At 40.2% G+C, this 23,729-nt stretch overlaps 1 protein-coding gene across 1 annotated transcript; it reads right to left on the bottom strand.

The window, feature by feature from the left end:
• Positions 1-430: 430 nt before the first annotated feature.
• KNL1 (kinetochore scaffold 1) lies at positions 431-23,729 on the bottom strand (the record flags this gene model as incomplete). The annotated part of the gene is made up of 10 exons (XM_080707949.1): positions 431-463; positions 579-595; positions 695-2,660; positions 3,474-4,163; positions 5,613-5,665; positions 11,706-11,758; positions 16,091-16,152; positions 20,300-20,359; positions 22,298-22,337; positions 23,695-23,729. 10 exons carry the CDS (start codon positions 23,727-23,729, stop codon positions 431-433), a joined length of 3,009 nt encoding a protein of 1,002 aa, XP_080564075.1.

Genomic DNA, 23,729 nt, shown 5'->3' with positions numbered 1-23,729 from the left:
TTAACAGTTTGAAGATCTAAAAACTCTCCAGTTTTACCACTCAAATTATTCATATTTGGTTTCACACCACCATAACACGGAGCATTAGATGCAGTCATAGGATGGGACACTTCTCTTGTATCGACATTGGTCTTAGTGATTTGTGTAATCAAGTCTGAGTTACTGTGAAACTCTGAATCTACATTACATTTAGCTTTTTTAATATTTTCTTTCAGTTCTTTTTTATAGGCTATAACAGACTCTTTCTCGTTATTGAGCATTCTGGACTCATTTTCACATGTGGATGCAAAAGAGTTTCCTATAATCAAATTTAAGCTCTTACTTCCAGCTTTAAATGGTACTGTTTCAAAAGTTTGATTAGCTAATAGATCTTGAGACTTCTTAATCAGATTTTGTTCTTTGGGCTGTGTTATAGCACAATTTAAATGTCCTATGGAATTAGCTTGAACTGCTTCTTCCTTTTCTAATAAGGAACGAGAAGCAGAGAGAGGTTGTTCCTCAGATTCCAAGTAACGGTTACTGGCTAAATCATCTGCATAAGCAGGATGATTTTGCACTGGGAAATTATTGGATTTCACCTTATCTTTGTCATTCTCTAATTTATCAAAAGAGGAAGTATTTGGCAAACAATGATGAGTATCACTGGACTCACAAATAGCCGGTGTAGTACTTATAAAATCCATATTTCCTCTACCTGCACTATTTAAATTATGGCTTTCAATTGTGGCTTTCTCCGATGTGCAGGCCTGGTCTATAACTTTCCCCATGACCTCCTCTTCCACAGCAGCTCTATGGGGTTTAATGGTTTCCATTTCATTCCCAGGCAATGTTCTAATAGAAAAAAGAGGTATCACATGATGCTTCTGTTCAGGGTGAGAAATAATTTTGTTTTCTATAGCCAGGGGTTGATTTTTAGTTGTTTCTTCAACAAAGCTATCATCCTTAGGAAAACAAACACTCAAGTTTTTTCCTCTTGTAATTCCAAATTTAGGGTCCTTTTGAAGCATTTTCTCTGTGACCTCACAATCAATGAAAACAGTATGGGACTTGGTGACTTCCAGATCACTGTGATTATCTACAAAGATTACAGTTTTTTCCACAGGCCTAATAGTTATTTCATCTGGTGAGACTGCTTTACATTCTGGAGTTCTGTGATTTCTAGTGATCTCCATGTCATCATGCCCACTTATATGCAAAACAGTTTTAGATGTTCCTGCCAAATTGGAGTCCTCTCTATCTTCCAGGGCACTTTTATTATTCATTTCCACCATACAACTCTGTGTGATATTCGTATTGTTTTTATCAACCTCTGAAAATACAATGGTCTTGTTAGTTTTGAGCCCAAGACTTTTTCTTCTCTGACTTTTGCCTGAAAGAGGTTCATTTAGAAATCCAGGCCTTTGCACATTGTTGACATTTTCCCAAGTGGTTAATTTAGACACTTCCATGTTATCATTAGCTATGACTGTACCAGTTTTCTCCATAGGATCACTATTAGACCATACCTTCAGTACTGCTAACTGACTGCCTTTTGCTACTGGGTGGTCATTTTCATCATTCTTTGAAAAAACATTTTCTTCAGCAGAAGTAGATGCCACTTTTAGATTTTGCAGGCTTTTCCTTTTAGATAGTTCAATAACAGGTCTGTCTGGAAGTACAGTTCTCTCCTGTGTGTGATAGTCAATGAAAATAGTATGGGACTTTGTCATTTCGAGTTCATTGTGATTATCTACATACATAACGGTTTTGTCCACAGGCCTGCTAGTTATTTCTGGTAAGACAGTTTTACATTCTAAGGCAGTTGTATGACTTTTAGTGATCTCCATGTCATCCTGCTCACATGAATACAAAATAGTTTTAGAAGTTCCTGCCAAAGTCACCAAGTAAGAGTCTTGTTTATCTGCTAAAGGCCTATGGCTTATTTCTACTGGATAACTCTTGGTGATATCCATATCATTCTCATCGTTCTCTGAACATACAACAGTCTTATCAACTTTCAGTCCACCGATACTTTTCCTCCCACAAATTTTGACATTTTGCTCTTCCTTCAGAAATCCAGGTTTCTGTACATCTTTGTCCTTTAACACATCCATATCATTAGAAATAAACAATCCAGTTTTTTCTGTAAAATTTTTATCATGTGTTTCAACTTTTACAGGTATCTGTCTCCTAACTATTGTAAGCTGGCTGGTTCTGTGTTCTAAATCTAAATTACTTTTATCAACTTCTTGTAGTTCAGAAGGACCAAACCCTATGACAACAGTGTGGCTCTTCGTTAAATCCATAGTTTGCTCCTCTTCTGAACAGATAATTCTCTTGTCATGAGAGCAGACAGGGGTGACATCATCTAAATTTTTCCTTAGTGGTTCAGAAAATTTAGGATTCTGACCTAGTACAAGTTTTACAATATGATTATTCTCAGCAATATCATGATTTTTCACAGCTGATTGTCCTTGTGATGAAAATGACTTTATGGCAGGATATAAAGACTGCTCACTTGAAAATGTACTTTTATTATTTCCTATTGCTACTTTTTTGTCAAGAACCATACCAGAGTAGATATTATGGTCTGTCACTGTGTCCTGATTGTAATCAGCTGATGGGGGAAAATCTTTACCAAAATAGTGTGAACTCTTCAAAATCTGATGTTTTTCTTTATTCTGGGTGTCAATAAGGATGTTTTTAGACAAAATGTTTGGTTGTTGGAATGGTTTGATATGACTCTCAGTCTTTTTTCCCCATTCAAATGAAGGGCTCTTGCTGTCAGAGAGAGATTCACTGATATTCTTTGGTGTTAGATTATAAGATGTAAGCGGGATTTGACTTCCTAAGTTATTTGTATGACTTTCAGTCGAATCCATAGCTTCACCTGTTAAGAGTTCCGTCTTTTTGTCAGTCAATAAAAGAGATAATGGATTTGTCAGGCTCTGTTGTAATTTTTTCTTAGATACATAAGGAACATTCATTTTCTCATCTTCTGATACAATTAGGGGATTTGGGAGCATCATTTCTTTTTCAGATATTGGTAGAGCTATTTGTATATTCGCCTGATCTTGTTTAAAAATTTGATTATCTATTGCAACTGTGTGACTCTTAGTGATTTCCATGGTATCCTCTCCTGAATAAACAGTCTTCTCTATAAGAGTGTTGTTATCTGGATTGGGACACATTTTAGAATTATGATTCAGAAAATTTTTTCCCTCTCTCATACTTGAGTGACATTTTGTCAGTTCCATGGCATCATTACAACTAGAATAAAGAAGTGTCTCATAACCCTGAATAGCTGGAATAGAACCTATAGATTCTGGGGTCATGACCAATGTTTCAGCATCCTGATTGTTAGCCTGTGTGTCTCTGTGAGTTTCTGGCCCCATAATATGGCTTCTACTAATGTTTATTTTGTCTTGAGAGTTTAAAAAAGGATCTTGAAAAGCAGCATGTTTATTCTTAAAGATTATTTTTTCCCCTGGAGCTTTAGTTCCACAAACTGTTGTAACATCCATTGTGACATTCTGAGTTTGATTTTCTGTTTCAGATAAGTAATCAGCTGAGGGTAAAATCTGTACAGTGTGGTTAACTGTCAAGTCCATACAATCATTGCCATAAATTGTAGTATCACCTTTAAATTCCCTTAATTTTGCCTCAGTAGATATGGAAGCCAGAGTCTGAATATCAGCTGTATGACACTGGGTAAAATTCATGTCATCATCTTGTTCTCTGAATATTCTGGTCATGTGACCACTATTTTCATCTTCATTAAGAGATACATGGATTTGGTGTGTAGAAGAGGCATTGCTTGATACTTTGGATATAGGTATCTCAAAATTTTCTTTATCAGGCCCTGTAGAAGAAGCACTATGTTTTCCTGTTTTCAATATTTTAATGAAATCTTCAGAATTTATTTTCTTTTCTGAATAAGTGTTTTGATCCTTCAGAAATTTTAACTCTTTTTTTGTTCTTGAATCCTCAGTATTGCGCTTTAAGTTAGCCAGAAAGGATGCTGTATCTATCTTGGTAGACTTTTCACTTTTGGTACCATCTGAAAGGTCATTGGTAATCATCACGGTGTGACTTGCTGTCAGATCCATCTTGTTTTCATCTGAAAAGATGACTGTCTGGTCGTTTGCATCTTTTCTATCAGGATTGTGTTCTATAACTGAAAACTATAATGAAAGAAAATATAAGAAAATAAAACAAATATAAATTTTCAATAAAGTATTTTACAATATGTACTATACAAATAATCTTCAGTGATGGTTTCATGACAAATTATTTTGTTTGAATCATTATAAGTTTTTTCTCTTTTATTTATTTTTTGTGGTACTGGGGATTAAACCCAGGGACATACTCGGAGGAGCCACACCTCAGCCTTATTTTTATTCTTCACTTTTTTTTTTTTTTGCAGTACTAGGGATGAAACCCAGAGGCATTCTACCTCGGGGATATACCCTCAGCTCTATTTTTTATAATTTATTTGGAAACAGGATCTCACTAAGTTACTGAGAGCCTCACTAAATAGCTGAGGCCGGCTTCAAACCTATGAGATCCTTCTGTCTCAGCTTCCGAAGGGCTGGTATTACAAGTGTGCGCCACCACACCCAGCACTTATTTTTTACTTTGAAACAGGGTCTCACTAAGTTGTGGAGAGCCTCACTAAGGAGCTGAGGCTGTCCGCAAACCGCGATTCTCTGGTCTCAGCCTCCCAAATGCTGGGATTATAAGCGTGCGCCACCACACCTGGCAATATTCATTCAATTTAAAAAGTCCCGATAGCCAGGCATGATGGCACACACTTATAATCCGCGTGCTTGGGAGGTGGAGACAGGAGGATCGCACAGGTTCGAAGGCAGCCATGCTGGCTTAAGACCCTGTTTCCAAATAAAAATATAAAAACTAGGTCTGGATGCTGAGCGTGGTGGCGCGCGCTTGTAATCACAGCATTTGGGAGGCTGAGACCTGAGGATCGCAGTTCGTGGACAGCCTCAGCTACTTAGTGAGGCCCTCTGCAACCCAGTAAGACCCGGTAATCAAAATAAAGAATAAAAATAGGGTAGGAGGTGTAGCTCAAGAGGTCAAATGCCCCTGGGTTCCATCCCCAGACCTGCAAAAAAAAAAAAAAAAAAAAAAAAAAGTCTGGGAGTGTAGCCAGGAGGTAGAAGGGCTTCCAGGAATCTCAGTACCACAAAATAATTAAATAAATAAATAAATAAATAAATAGTCCTGATATGTTTCCTTATTAAAATTAGAAGTAATTTGCTCAGTATGGTGGTGCATGCCTGTAATCCCAGTACTTGGGAGGCTGAGACAGGAGGATCACAGTTTGAGGCCAGCCTCAGCAATTTAGAAACCTAGCAAGACTCTGTTAAAAAAAAACAAAAAAAAAAACTGTGAGGTTGTAGCTTGGAGGTAGAATGCCCCAGAGTGCAATGCCCAAAACACCACTCCCCCCCCCCAAAAAGGGCAAAATGGCAGTAATTTAACCATTTTTAGTTAACTGGAAAGGTAGGAAATTTTCCCAGGGTATGTTGATTCATTTTTGTAAGTCATTCATTTTTATGTGTTTAAATTTTAACTGTGGATTAAAATATGCATGAATTTACGTGAATTCATACCTCTCCTTGTTGCATCTGAGTCTGAATGGGAGCACAAAGCAATGTGTTCATCCCTATTTAGAAAATGAAAAAACTCTGGTCAGAAAAAATATCATCAAGGAACCTGATTTTTCTTAAGTTGTTCACAAGTATTTAAAAGCTACTAAGATTTTCATAAACAAAATAATTAAATTTCACTAAAACTCTTGTTTTTATTTTGTTTTTTGGTGCTAGGGATTGAATTCAGGGCCTTGTGTATGCCAGATATCTGTAGTCCCTAATTTTTTCTTTTAATGACAGATATCAGTGACTGATCACAGTATTCTCCCTTTGAATATTTTTAGAATATAGTGGTGATTTTTGTTGTTGTTGTTGTTATTCAAATTGGGGTTCCTGGAAGCCCTTCTACCTCCGGGCTACACTCCAGACCTATTTTTATATTTTTATTTGGAAACAGGGTCTCTTAAGTCAGTGAGGCTGGCTTCAAACCTGCGCGATCCTCCTGTCTCTGCCTCCCAAGCACGGGGATTACAAGTGTGCGTCACCACACCTGAATTGTAGTACTAATTTTTAAGGTAAAAAATTTAAACTACTATTTCTTACTAAATTTTACTTCTCTACTTTTACTTTTCAATTTAGAACACAGTGACTAATTCCATGGGGTCATTTTGTTTTTGTTTGGTTTGGTTTGGTGGTACTGGGGTGGAGCCCAGGGGCGTTCTACCTCCAGGCTACACCCCCAGCCCTATTTTATAATTTATTTGGAAACAGCATCTCACTAAGTTGCTGAGAGCCTCACTAGGGAGCTGAAGCTGGCTTCGAACCCGTGCGATCCTCCTGTCTCAGCCTCCCAAGTGCTGGGATTACAAGCGTGCACCACCATGTCCCGCTAATTCCATGGTTTTGATAGAGAAGTTCCATTAAGTCAGTGCAATGTGAAATACGTGTCAATATATAAACTGCATGTTACCAATCATGATGAGGTAAGGAGCTCGCAGCAAATGTAGAACATGTAGTAGTTCATCAGGAAAGCTTTGCTAAGGAAAAATGTTAGTTGAACTACACAGCAACTTAGTATCATAGATATTTACATTCCAGGGCAAGTTCCTTTTCTGTCAGTACAGTAACAGTTTGTAGACTAGCTATTTTGTATAACACTTAGGTTAAGCAAAGTGAAATGAAAAAATGAGAAGACTAACAGGAAAACTCAAAGTAGAGAAAAAAGCATTTGTAAGTGCATACATGCAGAAAAACAGTCCATATGGAGAACTGTAAATAACTCATCATGGACTAGAGCACAGATACCTACAAAGGGCAGAAAATAGGCTGAAAAGAAGACAGGGCAAATTATAAAGGACTTTCAAAGTTAGTGCTGAGGAGCATGAGCCTTATTCAGTATGCAAAATATATTATTGAACCATTTAAAACAGGGATGTAACACAGTCAGACACAGAAATAGACTGGAAGGTTAAAACTTAACTAGGTATGGTGGCACATGCCTATAATCCTAGGGACTTGGGAGTCTGCAGGTTTGAGGTCAGTTACAGCAGTTTAGCAAGCATTGTCTTAACATTTAAAAAGGGGCTGGGACGATATAGCTCTGAGGTAGGGTACTCCTAGGTTTAAATCCTAATACCAACCAAAAAAGAAAGAGAGTGAAAGATAGGAAAGCCAGAGAGAAATAATAAAGAGCTAAAGCACTGGCACAAGGAGACAGGATTTGAAGAGGGTAAATTCTGTAGCCTTTCTAAAGGGTATATAGAATGAAAATAGAGTTCACAATGATTTCTTGATTTCTTACTTGAGTGAATGACTGATCGAGCAGGAGTGTAAGAGAAAACAAGAACAACAGTAGATTTGAGAAAAAAACAAGATGTTTATGAAATTTTAGATAGAAGACTTTGTACAAAGAACAAAGTGCTCTTTAATATATATTTTTGCATGGTTCTTGTAAATATAATTCAAGGAATGGATGAAGAGAAAGGTGTATCATAGCTGGGTGTGGTGGCGCACGCTTGTAATCCCCGTGCTTGGGAGGGTGAGACAGGAGGATCGCACAGGTTCGAAGCCAGCCTCAGCTACATAGGCTCTCAGCAACTTAGTGAGACCCTGTGTCTAAATAAAATACAAAATAGGTCTGGGAGTGTAGCCTAGAGGTAGAAGACCCCTGGGTTACATCCTCAGTACCACAAAAAAAGAGGAAGAAGAGGAAGAAAAAGAAGAGGAGGAGAAGGAGGAGGAGAAAAAGGGTGTATCATGAGAAAAGAATTCTGGTCATACTCACCGGTGATCTCACAATAGTTATCTTCTGAATTCTTATCCCTAAAAGTGAAAAGATATTTTTAGAATCTATTACCCAAAGAATTACCAAGAATCACACCATGTATGTATGTATGTATGTATGTATGTATGTAAGGCTGGGGTTGAACTCAGGAGCATTCTACTTCTGAGCTACAACCCAGCTAAATTTTTTATTCTGATCACATCATTTAAAAGACTAGAAACCAGCCGGGCGTGGTGGCGCACGCTTGTAATCCCCGCGCTTGGGAGGCGGAGACAGGAGGATCGCGCATCGCGCAGGTTCAAAGCCAGCCGCGCTGGCGTAAGAGACCCTGTTTCAAAAATATAAAATAGGTCTGGGAGTGTAGCCCGGAGGAAGAAGGGCTTCCAGGAACCCCAGTACCACCAAAAAAAAAAAAGACTAGAAACCAAGCCAAGCATGGTGGCACACGCTTGTAATCCCAGCATTCGGGAGGCTGAGACAGAAGGATTGCAGTTCATGGACAGCTTCAGCTACTTAGTGAGGCCCTCTGCAACTCAGTACAGAGATATATATATATATTTTTAATATATATTTTTTAATATATATTATGTATTTTTTTTTCTTTTTTTCAGTGGAACTGGGGATGGAACCCTTCTACCTCTGGGCTACACTCCTAGACCTATTTTTATATTTTACTTGGAAACAGGGTCTCTTAAGCCAGTGAGGCTGGCTTCCAACCTGTGTGATCCTCCTGTCTCCGCCTCCCAAGAGTGGGGATTACAAGTGTGTGCTACCACACCCGGCTTTTGATATATATTTTTAATATATATATATATATATAACTTTTTTTTTCCATAATGGGATGAAAGCCAGAAGCATTCTACCTCCATGGTCCACCCCCAGCCCTACTTTCTATTCTTTATTTTGAAACAGGGTCTCACTGAGTTGCAGAGGCCCTTACTAAGTAGCTGAGGTTGGCCACGAACCGGGAACCTCCTGTCTCAGCCTCCTTAGTGCTGGGATTACAAGCGAAAGCCACTGTGCACAGCTGTTTCTTCATTGATGTTGTTCTTTTTTTTTTGGTGGTACTGGGGTTCCTGGAAACCCTTCTACCTCCAAGCCATACTCCCAGACCTATTTTATACTTTTATTTGGAAACAGGGTCTCTTAAGCCAGTGAGGCTGGCTTCGAACCAATGTGATCCTCTGTCTCCGCCTCCCAAGCCTGGGGATTACAAGCGTGCACTACCACGCCCGGGTGTTCTTTTGTTTTTATTTTTTGTGATACTGGGGATGAAACCTAGGGGCATTCTACGTCCAAAGTACATCTCCAGCTTGATTTTTTTATTGTTTATTTTGAAACCAGGTCTCACTGAGTTGCAAAGGGCCTGACTACATAGCTGAGTCTATCTTTGAACCAAGATCCTCTCGTCTCAGCCTCCCAAATGCTAGGATTACAAGTGTGCACCACCACACCCGACTAACAGGTATTATATTTACATGGTTCAAAATTAGTAAATCACAAAGCCACTATGTATTCTCTTGTGAGGCTTCCTGGGTCTCTTCTCTGTAGATAATCAATTTCATGTCTCGGGATTTATTTCACCTACACACTTGTAAAATTTGAAGTGATGAATAGATAACGTTATTCACTGCAGCATTTATTATAATAGCAAAACACAAGAAATATCCTAAGCCAGGCGTGGTGGCGCACACTTATAATCCCAGCACTTGGGAGACTGAGACAGGAGGATCTCACAGATTTGAAGCCAGCCTCAGCTACTTAGTGAGGCTTTCAGGAACTTAGTGAGACCCTGTTTCCAAATAAAATATTAAAAAAAAAAAAAAAAGGTCTGGGAGTATAGCCCGGAGGTAGAAAAGCCCCTGGGTTCTATCCCTAGTATCTCCTAAATATCCATAAGTAATGAGCTGTGTAAATAAATCATACATTTTCCATATAATTGACTACTATGCAGCTAGAAAGAAAAGATTATATAAATGGAAAAAATATCTTTGAACTGTGTCACTCAGGAGGAATAGCAAGATGTCAAAGTACGTAGTGTATTACCACTGTTTAAAAGGGGGATGAAGAAAGCACGTGTGTGTACCTCTTTTTCTTTGTGTGTGTACATATATACAGTCCACATTTATTAATTTACACAGGCATAAAAAATCTTGAAGAAACTTTTAAATATAATTTGAAATGTCATTTACTTACTGGATGAACATAACATTTTCTCCTGCTTCTGTTTCTAAAAATAAAATAAAAATTAAAGTTGTGCAAGGATACACAGATAAAGCATTACAAAAAGTACATATATTTTCAGTTTAAAAAAGAAGTTACCAACTATCCCCTGTATTTTCCCTCCCTATAATTCCAGATTACTTTTTTTTTTTAGATAGGATCTAGCTAAAGTGTCTAAGCTGGCTTCAAATTTGCATTCTCCTGTCTTAGTCTCCTGAGCAACTGGGATTACACATGTGTGACCATATACTCAGCATCAAAATACTTTTTTTTTTTCATAGTCATGGGGATTGAACCCAGGGGCATTCTATCTCTAAGCTATACCCCCAGACCTATTTTATTGTTTATTTGGAAACAGGATCTCACTATATTGGAGAGGGCCTCACTAAATTGCTGAGGCTGCTTTATTGCTAATGTATAGTTTTAATCTAAAAACGTATAGTTGCCAGGAGTGGTGGCACATACTTGTAACCCCAGTACTTGGGAGGCTGAGATGGGAGAATCACAGTTTCGCAAACAGCCTCAGTGACTAAGGCCCTGTTTCAAAATAAAGTATAAAACACAGGGCTGAGAGTGGGGCGTGGTGGTACACACTTGTAATCCCAGTATGGGGGAAGCTAAGACAGGAGGATTGTGGTTTGCAGCCAGCCTCAGCTACTTAATGAGGTCCTTTGCAACTCAGTGAGACCCTATTTCAAAATAAAAAATAAAAAATAGGGCTGGAAGTATAGCTCTGATGTAGAATGCCCCTGGATTCCATCTTCAGCACTGTAAAAATAAAAAATAAAAAGAAAAGGAGGGGGGCTGGAGGTATAGCTTGGAGGTAGAATACCCCCGGGTTCCATCCCCAGTACAGAAAAAAAATATATAGGGCTTGGGGGTGTAGCTTGAAGGTAGAACACCCCTGAATTCAATCCCCAGTACTGCCAGTATTGAAAAAAAAAAAAAAAAAAGGCTATGACAGGAAGATAAACAGGTTTGGGGCCAGCCTCCGAAATTTAGCAAGACTGTTTCAAAATAAAAAATTAAGGAAAAGGAGCAGGTGTGGTGGCGCATGCTTGTAATCACAGCATTTAGAAGAGTGAGACAGGAGGATCACAGGTTCATAGCCAGACTCAGCTATTTAGTGGACCCTGTTTCAAAATAAAGAATCAATGAAGCTGGGCGTGGTGGCGCATGCTTATAATCCCAGTGCTTGGGAGGCTAAGACAGGAGGATCACACAGGTTTGAAGCCAGCCTCAGCTACTTAGTGAGGTTCTTAGCAACTTACTGAGACCCTGTTTCCAAATAGGTCTGGGAATGTAGCCCAGAGATACTGGGTTCCATCCCCAGTACCACCAAAAAAAAAAAAAAAAAAAGGAATAAAAAATAGGGCTGGGGGTGTAGCTCGGAGGTAGAATGCCCCTAGGTTCCATCCCCAGTATTAAAAAAAAAAAAAAAGAAAAAGAAAAGAAGAAGAAGAGTGTAGCTTAGAGGTTATAAAAAGTCCCTGAGTTCAAATCTCTAGTATCAAGAAAATAGACAATTACTTATATGGATTTTCTAGTTAGATATCTACAATAAATTTTAAAAAACAGATTAGCAAGGACTACAATAACACATTTACCTGCAATTTCTGACTTTCTTGCTATTTTCATATGAGATTCTGTCTGGAAGACTCTAGGAGAAAAAATAAAACTTACTGAAAACCTTCAAATTATAAATAGAATCTTTTTTGTTCCTATATAGTCTGATTTGAGATAGGTAAAGACTTCATTGTGGGGCCAGTTATCAAACCCAGGACCTTACAAATGCTAGACAAGTGTACTACCACTGAGCTCTCCCAGAGCCCATGATATTAAAATCTAAGTATCAATCTACATGGAATTTTGAGTCAAAAAACAAGAGACAAAGCCAAGATGAGTATTTCATAATACCAGAAAGTACAATTCAAAATGAACTTAAAATAGTGATAATTGTGTACCAATGAACATAGCATCAACTTTCTATGTGTGTAGTACTGAAGTTTGAATGCAGGGCCTTGCAAATCCTAGGCAACTTCTCTTGCCACTAAACTACATCCCCTGGCAACCAAAACTGTTTTTGTTTTTCTTTGGTAATGGGGATGGAATCCAAAGGCATTCTACCTCTAAGTTACACCCCCAGCCCTTTTTTATTTTGAAGCTGGGTTTTGCTAAATTGCTGAGCCTGGCCTCAAATATGTGATCCTTCTGCCTCAGACTCCCAATTACTAGGAGAATAAGTACCATTCCCGGTTCCAAAATTAAATTTTTAAAAAACTATTAAAACAGACATAGTGGTCCACACCTGTAATCCCAATACTTTGGGGGCTCAGAGAGGATTGAGGTTCAAGGGCAGCCTGATCATTGAGATTCTCATCAATCTAATGAGACTCTTTCAAAATAAAAATAAAACAGGATTGGGGTATAGCTCAGAGGCAGACGGCCCCCAGTAACACAAACACACGCACACACACTGTTGAAACTGGGCATCATGGCACAAGCCTGCAATCCCAGTACGTGGGAGGCTGAGACAGGAGAATCACAGGTTTGACATAAGCCTCAACAACTCAAAGAGGCCCTTAGCAACTTAGTGAAACAGGTTTCAAATAAAAAATAAAAGCTGGGGCTCAGAAGTAGAATGCCTCTGGGTTTGACCCTCAACACCACATTAAAAAAAAAAGTAGACCAGGCTTGGTGGTGCATGCTTGTAATCCCAGCATTCAAGAGGTTGAGACAGGAGGATCATGGTTTGCAGACAGCCTCAGCTACTACTTAGTAAAGCCCTCTGCAGCTTAGTGAGGCTCTGTTTCACAATAAAGAATAAAAAATAGGAATGGGGGTGTTGCTCAAAGGTAAAACTCCGTGGGTTCCACCCCCAGTACTAAAAAAAAAAAAAAAAAAAAAAAAACTATTAGCCAGGTGTAGTGGCACATGCTTGTTCGTGGACAGCCTTGGGTATTTCTTAGTGAGGTCCTTTGCAACTCAGTGAGATCCTATTTCAAAATAAAAAATAAAAAATAGAAATAGGGGTGTAGCTTGGAGGTAGAATGTCCCTGGATTGGATCCCCAGTACTACAAAAAAAAAAAAAAAAAAACCTATTTAAATACAGAGAAATGAGACTAATTTTAAGCCGGGCGTGGTGGTGCACACTTGTAATCCCAGCATTTGAGAGACCGAGACCGGAGAATTGTGGTTCGCAGACAGCCTCAGGTGCTTAGTGAGGCCCTCTGCAACTCAGTGAGACCCTCTTTCAAAATAAAAAAGTATAAAATAGGTCTGAGAGTGTAGCCCAGAGGTAGAAGGGTTTCCAGGAACCCCAGTACCACCAAAAACAAAGCAAAACAAAACAAACAAAAACTATATAAGATTATAGAAGACCCAAGTAACATAATTTATAACATGAATGTAATTAATAGCAAAACAAAGCCATGATGGCGCTTGCCTGCAATTCCTTTATGTGGCAGGCTGAGTGAGACGTGAGGATCCACAGGTTCAAGAACAGCCTCAGCTACTTAGTGAGGCTCTCCCCAACTTAATGAGACTCTATTGCAAAACACAAGATAAAACATAGGAAGGGGATATAGCTGGGAGGTAAAATGCCCCTGGGTTCAATTCCCAGTATTAAAAAAAAAGGGGGGGGGGAGAAAATTAAAGAAAAGGGAAGGAAGAAAACCATTACATATAAGAATTACAGTAGGGGCCAAATCCCAGCATTTGGGAGGCTGAGAAAGGAGGATCACAGTTCCCAGACAGCCTCAGCTACTTAGTGAGGCTCTTTGCAACTCAATAAGAACCCGTTTCAAAATAAAGAACAAAAAAGAGGGCTGGTGGGTGTAGCTCAGAGGTAGAATGCCCCTGGGTTCCAAAAGGGGCCAGGGGCATGGTGTTGCACACTTGTAATCCCAGAACTTGGGAGACAGGAGGATCACACAGGTTCGAAGCCAGCCTCAGTTACTTAGGCTCTTAGCAACTTAGTGAGACCCTGTTTCCAAATAAAATAGAAAAATAGGTCTGGGAGTATAGCCCGGAGGTAGAAAAGCTCCTGGGTTCTACTCCAGTACCACACACACACACAAAAAGAACTACATTAGAAATAAAGCTTAGTGGTAGAGCACCTGCCTACCATGAGACCCTGGGTACATCCAAAGCACAAAAGAAATAAAAAATACATAGAATTATAGTAAATTAATAGCAATAAAATATAATAATCCATTATATTCCATCTGGTTATAGTTTTGAATATGAGAAACATTGTCATTTCAATATATTAATTTTATATCCCATATCCTGCTATTTCTTTCTCTCCCTCCTTTTTTTTTTTTTTTGGTGTGGGGGGGACTGGAGATTGAACTCAGAGGTATTCTATCTCTGAGCTAGAACCCAGCCCTACTTTTTATTCTTTACTTTGAAACAGTCTCACTAAGTTGCAGAGGCTGAAAGGAGGATCAGCTACAAAGTAATGAATCTCTGGCTCAGCCTCCCAAGTACTAGCATTACAAGTGTGTGCCACTACACCCAGTTTATTTTTTATTTTTAAACAGGGTTTCACTAAATTGGAGAGGGCCTCACTATGGTGCCAAGGCTGGCGGCAAACCTACAACCCTTCTGTTTTACATTCCCAAGGTGTGCACCACCACTCCCGGCTTCTTTTCTGTTTTTGTTGGTTAGTATGTCTAATACAATGTTAAATAACAGTGGTAACAATAGATTATCATTGTTTAATTACTGACTTTAAGGAAATATTCTTAGTGTTTTTCTTTTCTTTTCTTTTTGTACAGTATTGGGGATGGAACCCAGGAGCATTCTACCTCCAAGCTACACCCTCAATCCTATTTCTTTCTTTTTTTATTCTTTATTTTGAAACAGGGTCTCATTGAATCACAAAGGGCCTCATTAAGTAGCTGAGGCTGTCCGTAAACTGTGATCCTCCTGTCTCAGCTTCCCAAATGCTGAGATTACAAGTGTGCGCCACCTGCTTTTGAGAACTTTTCAAATTTACTCTTTTGTGTTGGGGATTGAACCCAGAAGCATTCTACCTCTAAACCACACCCCTCATCCTGTTCAATCTTGTATTTTTTTTTTGGTGGTACTGGGGTTCCTGGAAGCCCTTCTATCTCCGGACTACACTCCCAGACCTATTTTTACATTTTTATTTGAAAACAGGGTCTCCTAAACCAGCGCGCGCGGCTGGCTTCGAACCTGCGCGATCCTCCTGTCTCTGCCTCCCAAGCGCGGGGATTACAAGCGTGCGCCACCACGCCCGGCCAATCTTGTATTTTAAAATAGGGTCTCACTAAATTGCTGAGATGGGCCTCAAACCTGCAATTCTTCTGTTTTAGCCTTCCAAGTACTGGGATTATAAGTATGTTCCAAATCTGAATGAATAAGAAATTTTACACAAAAGTTATTCTCTAAAGTGTATTTAATTAAAAGAGATTATCCAAATCAAGAACCAACATTTCCTGTTTTTTGTTTTGTTTTGTTTTTTTGTGGTACTCGGGATGGAACCCAGGGGCATTCTACCTCTGAGCTACACCCCCAGCCCTATTTTTTTATTCTTTATTTTGAAACAGGGTCTCAGTGAGTTGCAAAGGGCCTCACTAAGTAGCTGAGGCTGTCTGCAAACGGAGCTGTGATCCTCCTGTCTCAGCTTCCTGAATGCTGGAATTACAAGCGTGCACCACCATGCCTGGCTACATTTCCTGTTTAACACAGCAAAAAGCATTATTAGGCACCAGACGTGACGGTGCACACTTGTAATCCCAGCATTTGGGAGGCTGAGACAGGAAGATTACAGGTTTGAGGACAGTCAAAGCTACTTTAAGGTCCTTGGCCACGTGGTGATACCCTGTTTCAAAATAAATAAAAACTAGGGATGGAGGTGTAGCTCGGAGGTAGAATGCCCCTGGGTTCCACCCCCAGTACCACACACACAAAAACAGCATTATCCATAAAAACTGTATTATTTTATTATTACTTTCAACTTACTTTATAGTATCTGCAAAGCTGACTCGACGAGAGCTTTTCCTATTCCTCAAAGCATTGGATTCCTAAGATGAAAGAATATATGGTATGATTCTTAATAGAATCACTGTGATTTAGGTCTCAAGAGGCTGTGTGCAAATCACGATCCTCCAGTCTCAGCCTCCCAAATGCTGAGATTACAAGTGTGCGCCATGGCTCCCAGCCCTATTTTTTATTCTTTATTTTAAAACAGAGTCTTGCGCAGGGCATCGTGGCACACGCTTGTAATCCCCATGCCTGGGAGGCTGAGACAGGAGGATCGCGCAGGTTCAAAGTCAGCCTCAGCTGGCTAAAGAGACCCTGTTTCCAAATAAAATATAAAATAGGGAGTGTAGCCCGGAGGTAGAAGGCCCCTGGGTTCCATCCTCAGTACCACCAATAAATAAATAAATAATAAAAAATAAAACAGGGTCTCGCTGAGTTGCAAAGGGCTTCACTAAATAGCTGAGGCTGTTCTTGAACCACGATCCTCCTGTCTCAGCCTCCCAAATGCTGGGACTACAAGTGTGCGCCATCACACCCAGCTAAATATTTATTTATTTGGTACTGGGAGTCGAGCCCAGGGTGGTCTTACCACTGAACTACACTCCGTCCCTATTTCTTTTTTTTTAACATAAAGTCTCAGCTGGGCGCGGTGGCGTACACTTGTAATCCCAGCATTCGGGAGGCTGAGACCTGGAGGATCACAGTTCGCGGACAGCCTCAGCTACTTAGTGAGGTCCGTCCTCTGCAACTCAGTGAGACCCGGTTTCAAAATAAATAATAAAAAATAGGGTAGGGGGTGTAGCTCGGAGGTCAAATGCCCCTGGGTTCCATCCCCAAACCTGCAAAAAAAAAAAATAATAATAATAAGGTCTCCCCCTTTTTTTTTTTCAGTATTAGAAATGAAACCCAGGAGCAGTGTACCTCCGAGCTACACCCCCTGCCCTATTTCTTTTTTTTACTCTCTATTTTGAAACAGGGTCTCACTGAGTTGCAGAGGGCCTCACTAAGAAGCTGAGGCTGGTCTCAGCCTCCGGATGCTGGGATGACCAGCGTGTGCACTGTATCTGTTTACATAAGGCCTCCCTAAATTGTCCATATTGGCCACATACTTGAGACTCTCCTGCCCTCAGTCTAATCTAGCCTGCATTGTTGCTGAGATTATAGTAATATACCACTATCCCCAGCTAAAATTGTGTCTGTATGCGTGTGTGTGTGTGCGTGCGTGTGTGTGCACGCACACGTGCACATTCCTTGGAATGAAACCCAGGGGCATTCTACCTCCGAGCTACACCCCTAGCTCTATTTCAGCCTTTTTTTTCCCCCTGCGGTAATGAGGATGAAACCCAGGGGCATTCAACCTCCAGCTACATTCCCAGACCTATTTTATATTTTGTTTGGAAACAGGGTCTAAGTTGCTGAGAACCTCGCTAACTAGCTAAGGCTGGCTTCAAACCTGCGCAATCCTGGCTCAGCCTCCCAAGTACGCGATTATAAGCATGCATCACTAAGCCCAGCTTATTCTTTTTTTTTTTTTTTGGTGGTACTGGGGTTTCTGGAAGCCCTTCTACCTAGGTCCGGGCTACACTCCCAGACCTATTTTCATATTTTTATTTGGAAACAGGGTCTCCTAAGCCAGCGCGGCTGGCTTCGAACCTGCATGATCCTCCTGTCTCTGCCTCCCAAGTGCGGGGATTACAAGAGTGCACCACCATGCCCGGCTTTATTCTTAATTTTGAAACAGGGTATCAATGAGTTGCAGAGGGCCTTACTAAGTGGCTTAGGCTGTCTTTGAACCAAGATCCTCCTGTCTCAGCCTCCCAAATGCTAGGATTACAAGTGTGTGCAACCACACCTGGTTTTCTATTTTATTTTTTCTTTCTCAATGAGTTTGACTATTCCACCTCATATAAATGTAAGCTTAGGATTTGTCTTCTGTTACTGGATTTTTCACTTAGCATAATGTCCTCAAAATTCATACATGTTGGCTGTGAGGGCGATCTGGCTGCAACATCTATCACCCATTGACTGTCAAGGTTCATTCAGCTGATCTAGCTGGCTAGGTGGGTGTAGCCTTTCTCCCTCACCGCTCTATGTGTGTCCCTCCCAAAGCTGCACACTGGGTCAAAGAGGACAATCTTCCCTGAACAGAAGAAGACTGATCTTTGGTCAAGGGACACAAGTAGCTGCACCCCCTGCTAGAACCTCCAAACAAGCTCTCAAGGTTCATTTGTAGAAAAACATACGGTAGTCAAGCTTCCAAGACTCCAAACACATCCAAATGAGGTGCTGCACGTGGCAGTCTGCCTTTCTTTAACATAATAATACTAATAATAGTAATACAAAAAAATTGTTTTAATTCATGCATGTTGTGGTATGTGTCAGAATTTCTTTTTTTAAGGCTGAATTTCATTGTATGTAAATCTCACCTTTTGCTTATCCATTCATCCGTGGATGGACATTTGGGTTGCTTCTACTTTTTGGCTATTGTGAATCATGCTGCTGTAAATATGAGTATTCAAATAACTCTGATACTGCTTTTCATTATTTTGGAAATATACCCAAAAGTAGAGTTGTTGAATTAAATGGCAATTCTAGTTCCAATTTACTCAGGAATCGCCCTTCTGTTTTCCACAGCAGCTGTATCATATTACATTTCAGCCAACAATGACCACGTGTTCATTAGGGACTTGCCATCTTGAAAGATGAAATGGCATATATAAAGCCGGGCGTGGTGGCGCATGCTTGTAATCCCAGCATTTGGGAGGCTGAGACCGGAGGATCGCGGTTCGCGGACAGCCTCAGCTACTTAGTGAGGCCCTCTGCAACTCAGTGAGACCCAGTTTCAAAATAAAGAATAAAAAATAGGGCAGGGGGTGTAGCTCGGAGGTGGAATGCCCCTGGGTTCCATCCCCAGACCTGAAAAAAAAAGAAAGAAAAGAAAAAAGAAATAATATTGGGCTGGAGGTATAACTTAAAGGTAGAATGCCTCTGGATTCAATCCCTAGTACCCCAAATCATCATCATCACTGAGCTGGGCATGGTGGTACAGGCTTGTACTCCCAGTACTTGGGAGGCTGAGACAGGAGGATCCCAGGTTCACAGCAAGCCTCAGCAACTTAGTGAGGTCTTCTGCAACTTACTGAGACCCTGTTCAAAATAAAGAATAAAATAAGGCTGGAAATGCCGGGCATGGTGGTGCAAGCTTGTAATCCCAACATTTGGGAGGCAGAAATTGGAGGATCATGGTTTGCGGACAGCCTCAGCTACTTAGCAAGGTCATTTGCAACTCAGTGAGATCCTGTTTCAAAAAATATAAAGACTAGCCGGGCGTGGTGGCACACGCTTGTAATCCCCGCGCTTGGGAGGCTGAGACAGGAGGATTGTGCAGGTTCGAAGCCAGCCTCAGCTGGCTTAAGAGACCCTGTCTCCAAATAAAATATAAAATAGGTCTGAGAGTGTAGTCCAGAGGTAGAGGGCCCCTGGGTTCCATCCCCAGTACCACCAAAAAAATATAAAAATAAATAAAATAAAATAAAATAAAGACTAAAAAATAGGACTGGGGGTGTAGCTCTGGGTAGAATGCTTCTGGGTTCCATCCCCAGTACTACAAAAAAAGAAGGTTGGGAGTATAGCTCAGAGGTAGAATGCCCTTGGGTTCAATCCCCAGCAAAAACAAAACAAAACAAAAAATATCACTGAAAAGCCAGGTGTGGTGGAGCATGCCCGCAATCCTAGTACTTCATAGAGTGGGGGAGGGAGGGTTTACAAAGTTCTAGGCCAGTCTCAGCAATTTAGCAAAATCCTTTCTCAAAATCAAAACTTTTAAAAAGGGCAGGGGACGTAGCTCAGAGGTAGCACACACTTGGTTCAACCCCCAATCCAAAAAGAAAGAAAAAAATGGTGGCACATACCTGTAATCCCAGCTACTTAGGAGGGTAAGGATTAGGAGGATCACAAGTTGTATGCTCGCCTGGGCAACTTAGCAAGACCCTGTCTCAAAATAAGTTAATACATACATACATACATACATACATACATACATATTTAAAAAGTGCTGGGGATGTAGCTCAATGACAGAACACTTGCCTAGCACAAGGTTCTACTCTCAATCCTACAAAAATAAAGAAAGAAATAAAAAGCCACTGAAAATAGTAATCTATAAAGCATTTATTTGCACTAGAGACTTACCTGAACTATTTCATTTCCACTTCTGAGGTCCTGAAGAGGACTCCTTGGGGGTTTCAAAATCTAGAGGTAGTAATAATTAAAATTATTTAACAAAATCTGGCATATCTGTTAACAATTAGTTTATTTCAAGTTATACTGTAAATAGAAACTTAAAATTTCCATTAAAATCTTTGAAACTTCTTCAAGTTATATTGCTCAGTCTTATGTGGCAGATTTATTTTATTTTATTTTAAAAGAAGGGCAGACTGTCATGAGCAACACCTCATTTGGGTGTGTCTGGAGTCTTGGAAGTTTGACTACCCTATGTTCTCCTACAAATGGACCTTGAAGCTTGTCTGGGACTCTTCTAGCAGGGAAGCGTAGCTACTCGTATACCCTTGACCGAAGACCAGTCCTCCTCTATTCGGGGAAGGTCATCCTCTTTGACTGAGCACGCGCCCTCAGGAGGGACGCACATGGAGCAGTGAGGGAGGAAGGGGACACCCGCCTAGCCAGCCAGATCAGCAGAATCGACCCTGGCGATCAGTGGGGTGACAGATGTCACAGCCAGATCACCCTCACATCTGGCATATTTAAATAGTTCCCATTTATTCTCTTTTCCAAGCCCAGTTTCCCAAATTATTTCACCCACTTTCATCCCATGTGGTCTGGATGAAGAAGCTCCATATTGACTCTAGGGTACAACATGTACCTCTGTCTAAAACAATCTGATAGAGCCAGGCGTGGTGCGCACGCTTGTAATCCCCGCGCTTGGGAGGCGGAGACAGGAGGATCGCGCAGGTTCAAAGCCAGCCGCGCGCGTGCTGGCTTAGGAGACCCTGTTTCCAAATAAAAATGTAAAAATAGGTCTGGGAGTGTAGCCCGGAGGTAGAAGAGCTTCCAGGAACCCCAGTACCACCAAATAATAATAATAATAATAAATAAAATAAAATAAAACAATCTGATATTTGTCAGTAGTAATGTCTGTGTCAGAAAAGAAGACTTGGACCTATCAGGATATTCTCACCAACATGATATAGTACCGAGTCTTTTGTTTTCCTCTCTTGAAGAAATAGATACTATTCTTCAAATAGGACTTGAATCTGGAAGTAGGAAACGCTAGAGGTACCAAAGTAATTGCTGGGAGATAGTGCCTAGCAGGGAGTGCCCATAGGAAGCAATCAGAATAGAAAAAGAGAAAGGAAATTCTAGTAAGATATTGTTAGAATCCCCTGTCAACAAGTTGTGCTTGGAGCCAGACAGGTTGGCACACACTTGTAATCCCAGTACTTGGGAGGCTGAGACAGGAGAATCACAGGTTCACAGCCAGCCTCAGCTACTTAGTGAGGCCCTCTGCAACTTAGTAAGACCCTGTTTCAAAATAAAGAATAAAATAGGGTTGGGATGTAGCTCAGAGGTAGAATGTCACTGAGTTCAATCCCTAGTATTACAAAAAAAAAAAGTTATGCCTGTAGTAGTCCCTATTTTTTAACTTTTCAGTTTCATAATCCAATATGCATTTTGTACTCAAATCATTTCGGTTACACTTATGTGTCCTGAAAGTTTTGTACACAAAGTTAGATATATTTTTTATCAATTTTGTATGGAAGTATAATTTATGTAGCAACAAAATTTGTTATAAAAATTTATAAAATGTGAATTTCAGTTTATTTCTAGAATTTTGTAACCAGATTAAATATCTGAGTCTTGGCAGGGCATACCTGCAATCCTAGTTACTCAGAGGCTAACGCAGGAGGATCACAAGTTTGAGGTAAGCCTTGGCAATTTAGCAAAATCCTGTTTCAAAATAAAAAAATGAAAATGGCTGAAAATGGCTGGGGATGTAGTTCAATCATAGAGATCCCCTCGTCTCTAGTATAAAAACATTTTTTAAAAAATCTTTATCCAGGGAGCAATAGGAAGTTAGTGGGAGTAAGAAAGTGAAGTCAGTCAAAATTAAAGTGGTATATAGATATCATTCAATAAAATGTAATGATTATTCATTTAAATATTTCTTACTGAGGAATGCCGTCTTCTAACAGGTCTCTCTATGTTGTCACTAAGAAAGAAAAAAAATGAGTGTACAAAAGCCATCATCACATCACCCTTCACATACTTTTAAATTGGCCATTTCTTTTATTTTGCACTTCAGCCAGCAAAATTTGTGTTATAGTATAAGACTTTAAATTCAGTATTTAAGAATTCAGTGTTGGTTGTTTTTTGCAGTACTGGGGATGAAATCCAGGGCATTCTACCACTGAGCTACACCTCCAGCCCTATTTTTTATTCTGTATTTTGTAACAGGATCTCACTGAGTTGCAAAGGGCCTCACGAAGTAGCTGAGGCTATCCGCAAACTGCGATCCTCCTGTTTCAGCCTCCCTAATGCTAGGATTACAAGCAAGCGTCACCACACCCTGCTGGATGCCAACTTTTAGATAAATCATTTCCTCTCCAGTCTGAATCTTCTCATGCTTAAATTAAGGAGATGGAAGGTAGTTATCTAAACTTCCTTTTAGTCCAAGCATGGTGGTGGCACATGCTTGTCTGTAATCCCAGTACTTGGAAGGCTGAGACAGGAGTATCACAGGTTCAAGGTCACCCTCCTCAACTTAGCAAGACCCTGCTTAAAAATTTTAAAAAGGGCTGGGGGAGCCAGTCATAGTGGCACACGATTGTGATCCCAAAGATTGGGAGGCTGAGAGAGGAGGATTGCGGTTTGTGGCCAGCCTCAGCTGCTTAGTGAGACCCTTTGCAACTCAGCGAGACCCTGTTTTAGGATAAAGAGTAAAAGTGGGGTTGAGGGTATAGCTTGGAGATAAAATGGCCCTGGATTCCATCCCCAGTAGCGGAAAAAGGGGGTGAGGCTAGGAGGGGGTATCTCTCAAAAGTAGAATGCCCCTAGGTTGAATTTCTAGTACCAAAATGTGTGTGTGTGTGTGTGTGTGTGTGTATAAAATATATAAATAAAATAACTTAAGTCCCTCTCAGTTTTGACTCTAGATTAATTATACAAAAATATGGCAAAAGGGGCTATCACTGTGTAGCATTTATTTTTTCCCCCCTGGAGTATAATAGAAAAAGATTTCCAAAGTTTATTGAGAGGTCTTATTAGTTAGAAAAATATCTTTTTCTGCCAGGTGTGGTGGCACACGCTTGTAATCCCAGCATTTGGGAGGCTGAGAATGGAGGATCGTGGTTCTTGGACAGCCTCAGTTACTTAGTGAGGCTCTCTGCAACTTAGAGAGACCGTGTTTCAAAATAAAGAATAAAAAATTGGGCAGGGGGTGTAGCTCGGAGGTCAAATGCCTCTGGGTTCCATCCCCAGACCCCCAATAAAAAAAAAAAATAGGGAAAAAAAGGAAAATATTTGTTCTAGTAGAATATAACATTTTTAGCTGCAGTGAATGAACTTACTTTTCTTCATTAGCCTCTGAAGACACTCCATCCAT

Source organism: Muscardinus avellanarius (assembly GCF_963383645.1).
Source record: "Muscardinus avellanarius genome assembly, chromosome: 12".
Classification (NCBI taxonomy): Eukaryota; Metazoa; Chordata; class Mammalia; order Rodentia; family Gliridae; genus Muscardinus; species Muscardinus avellanarius.
Note: the sequence above shows the minus strand (reverse complement) of the source record. Positions and strands in the feature narration are given on the sequence as shown.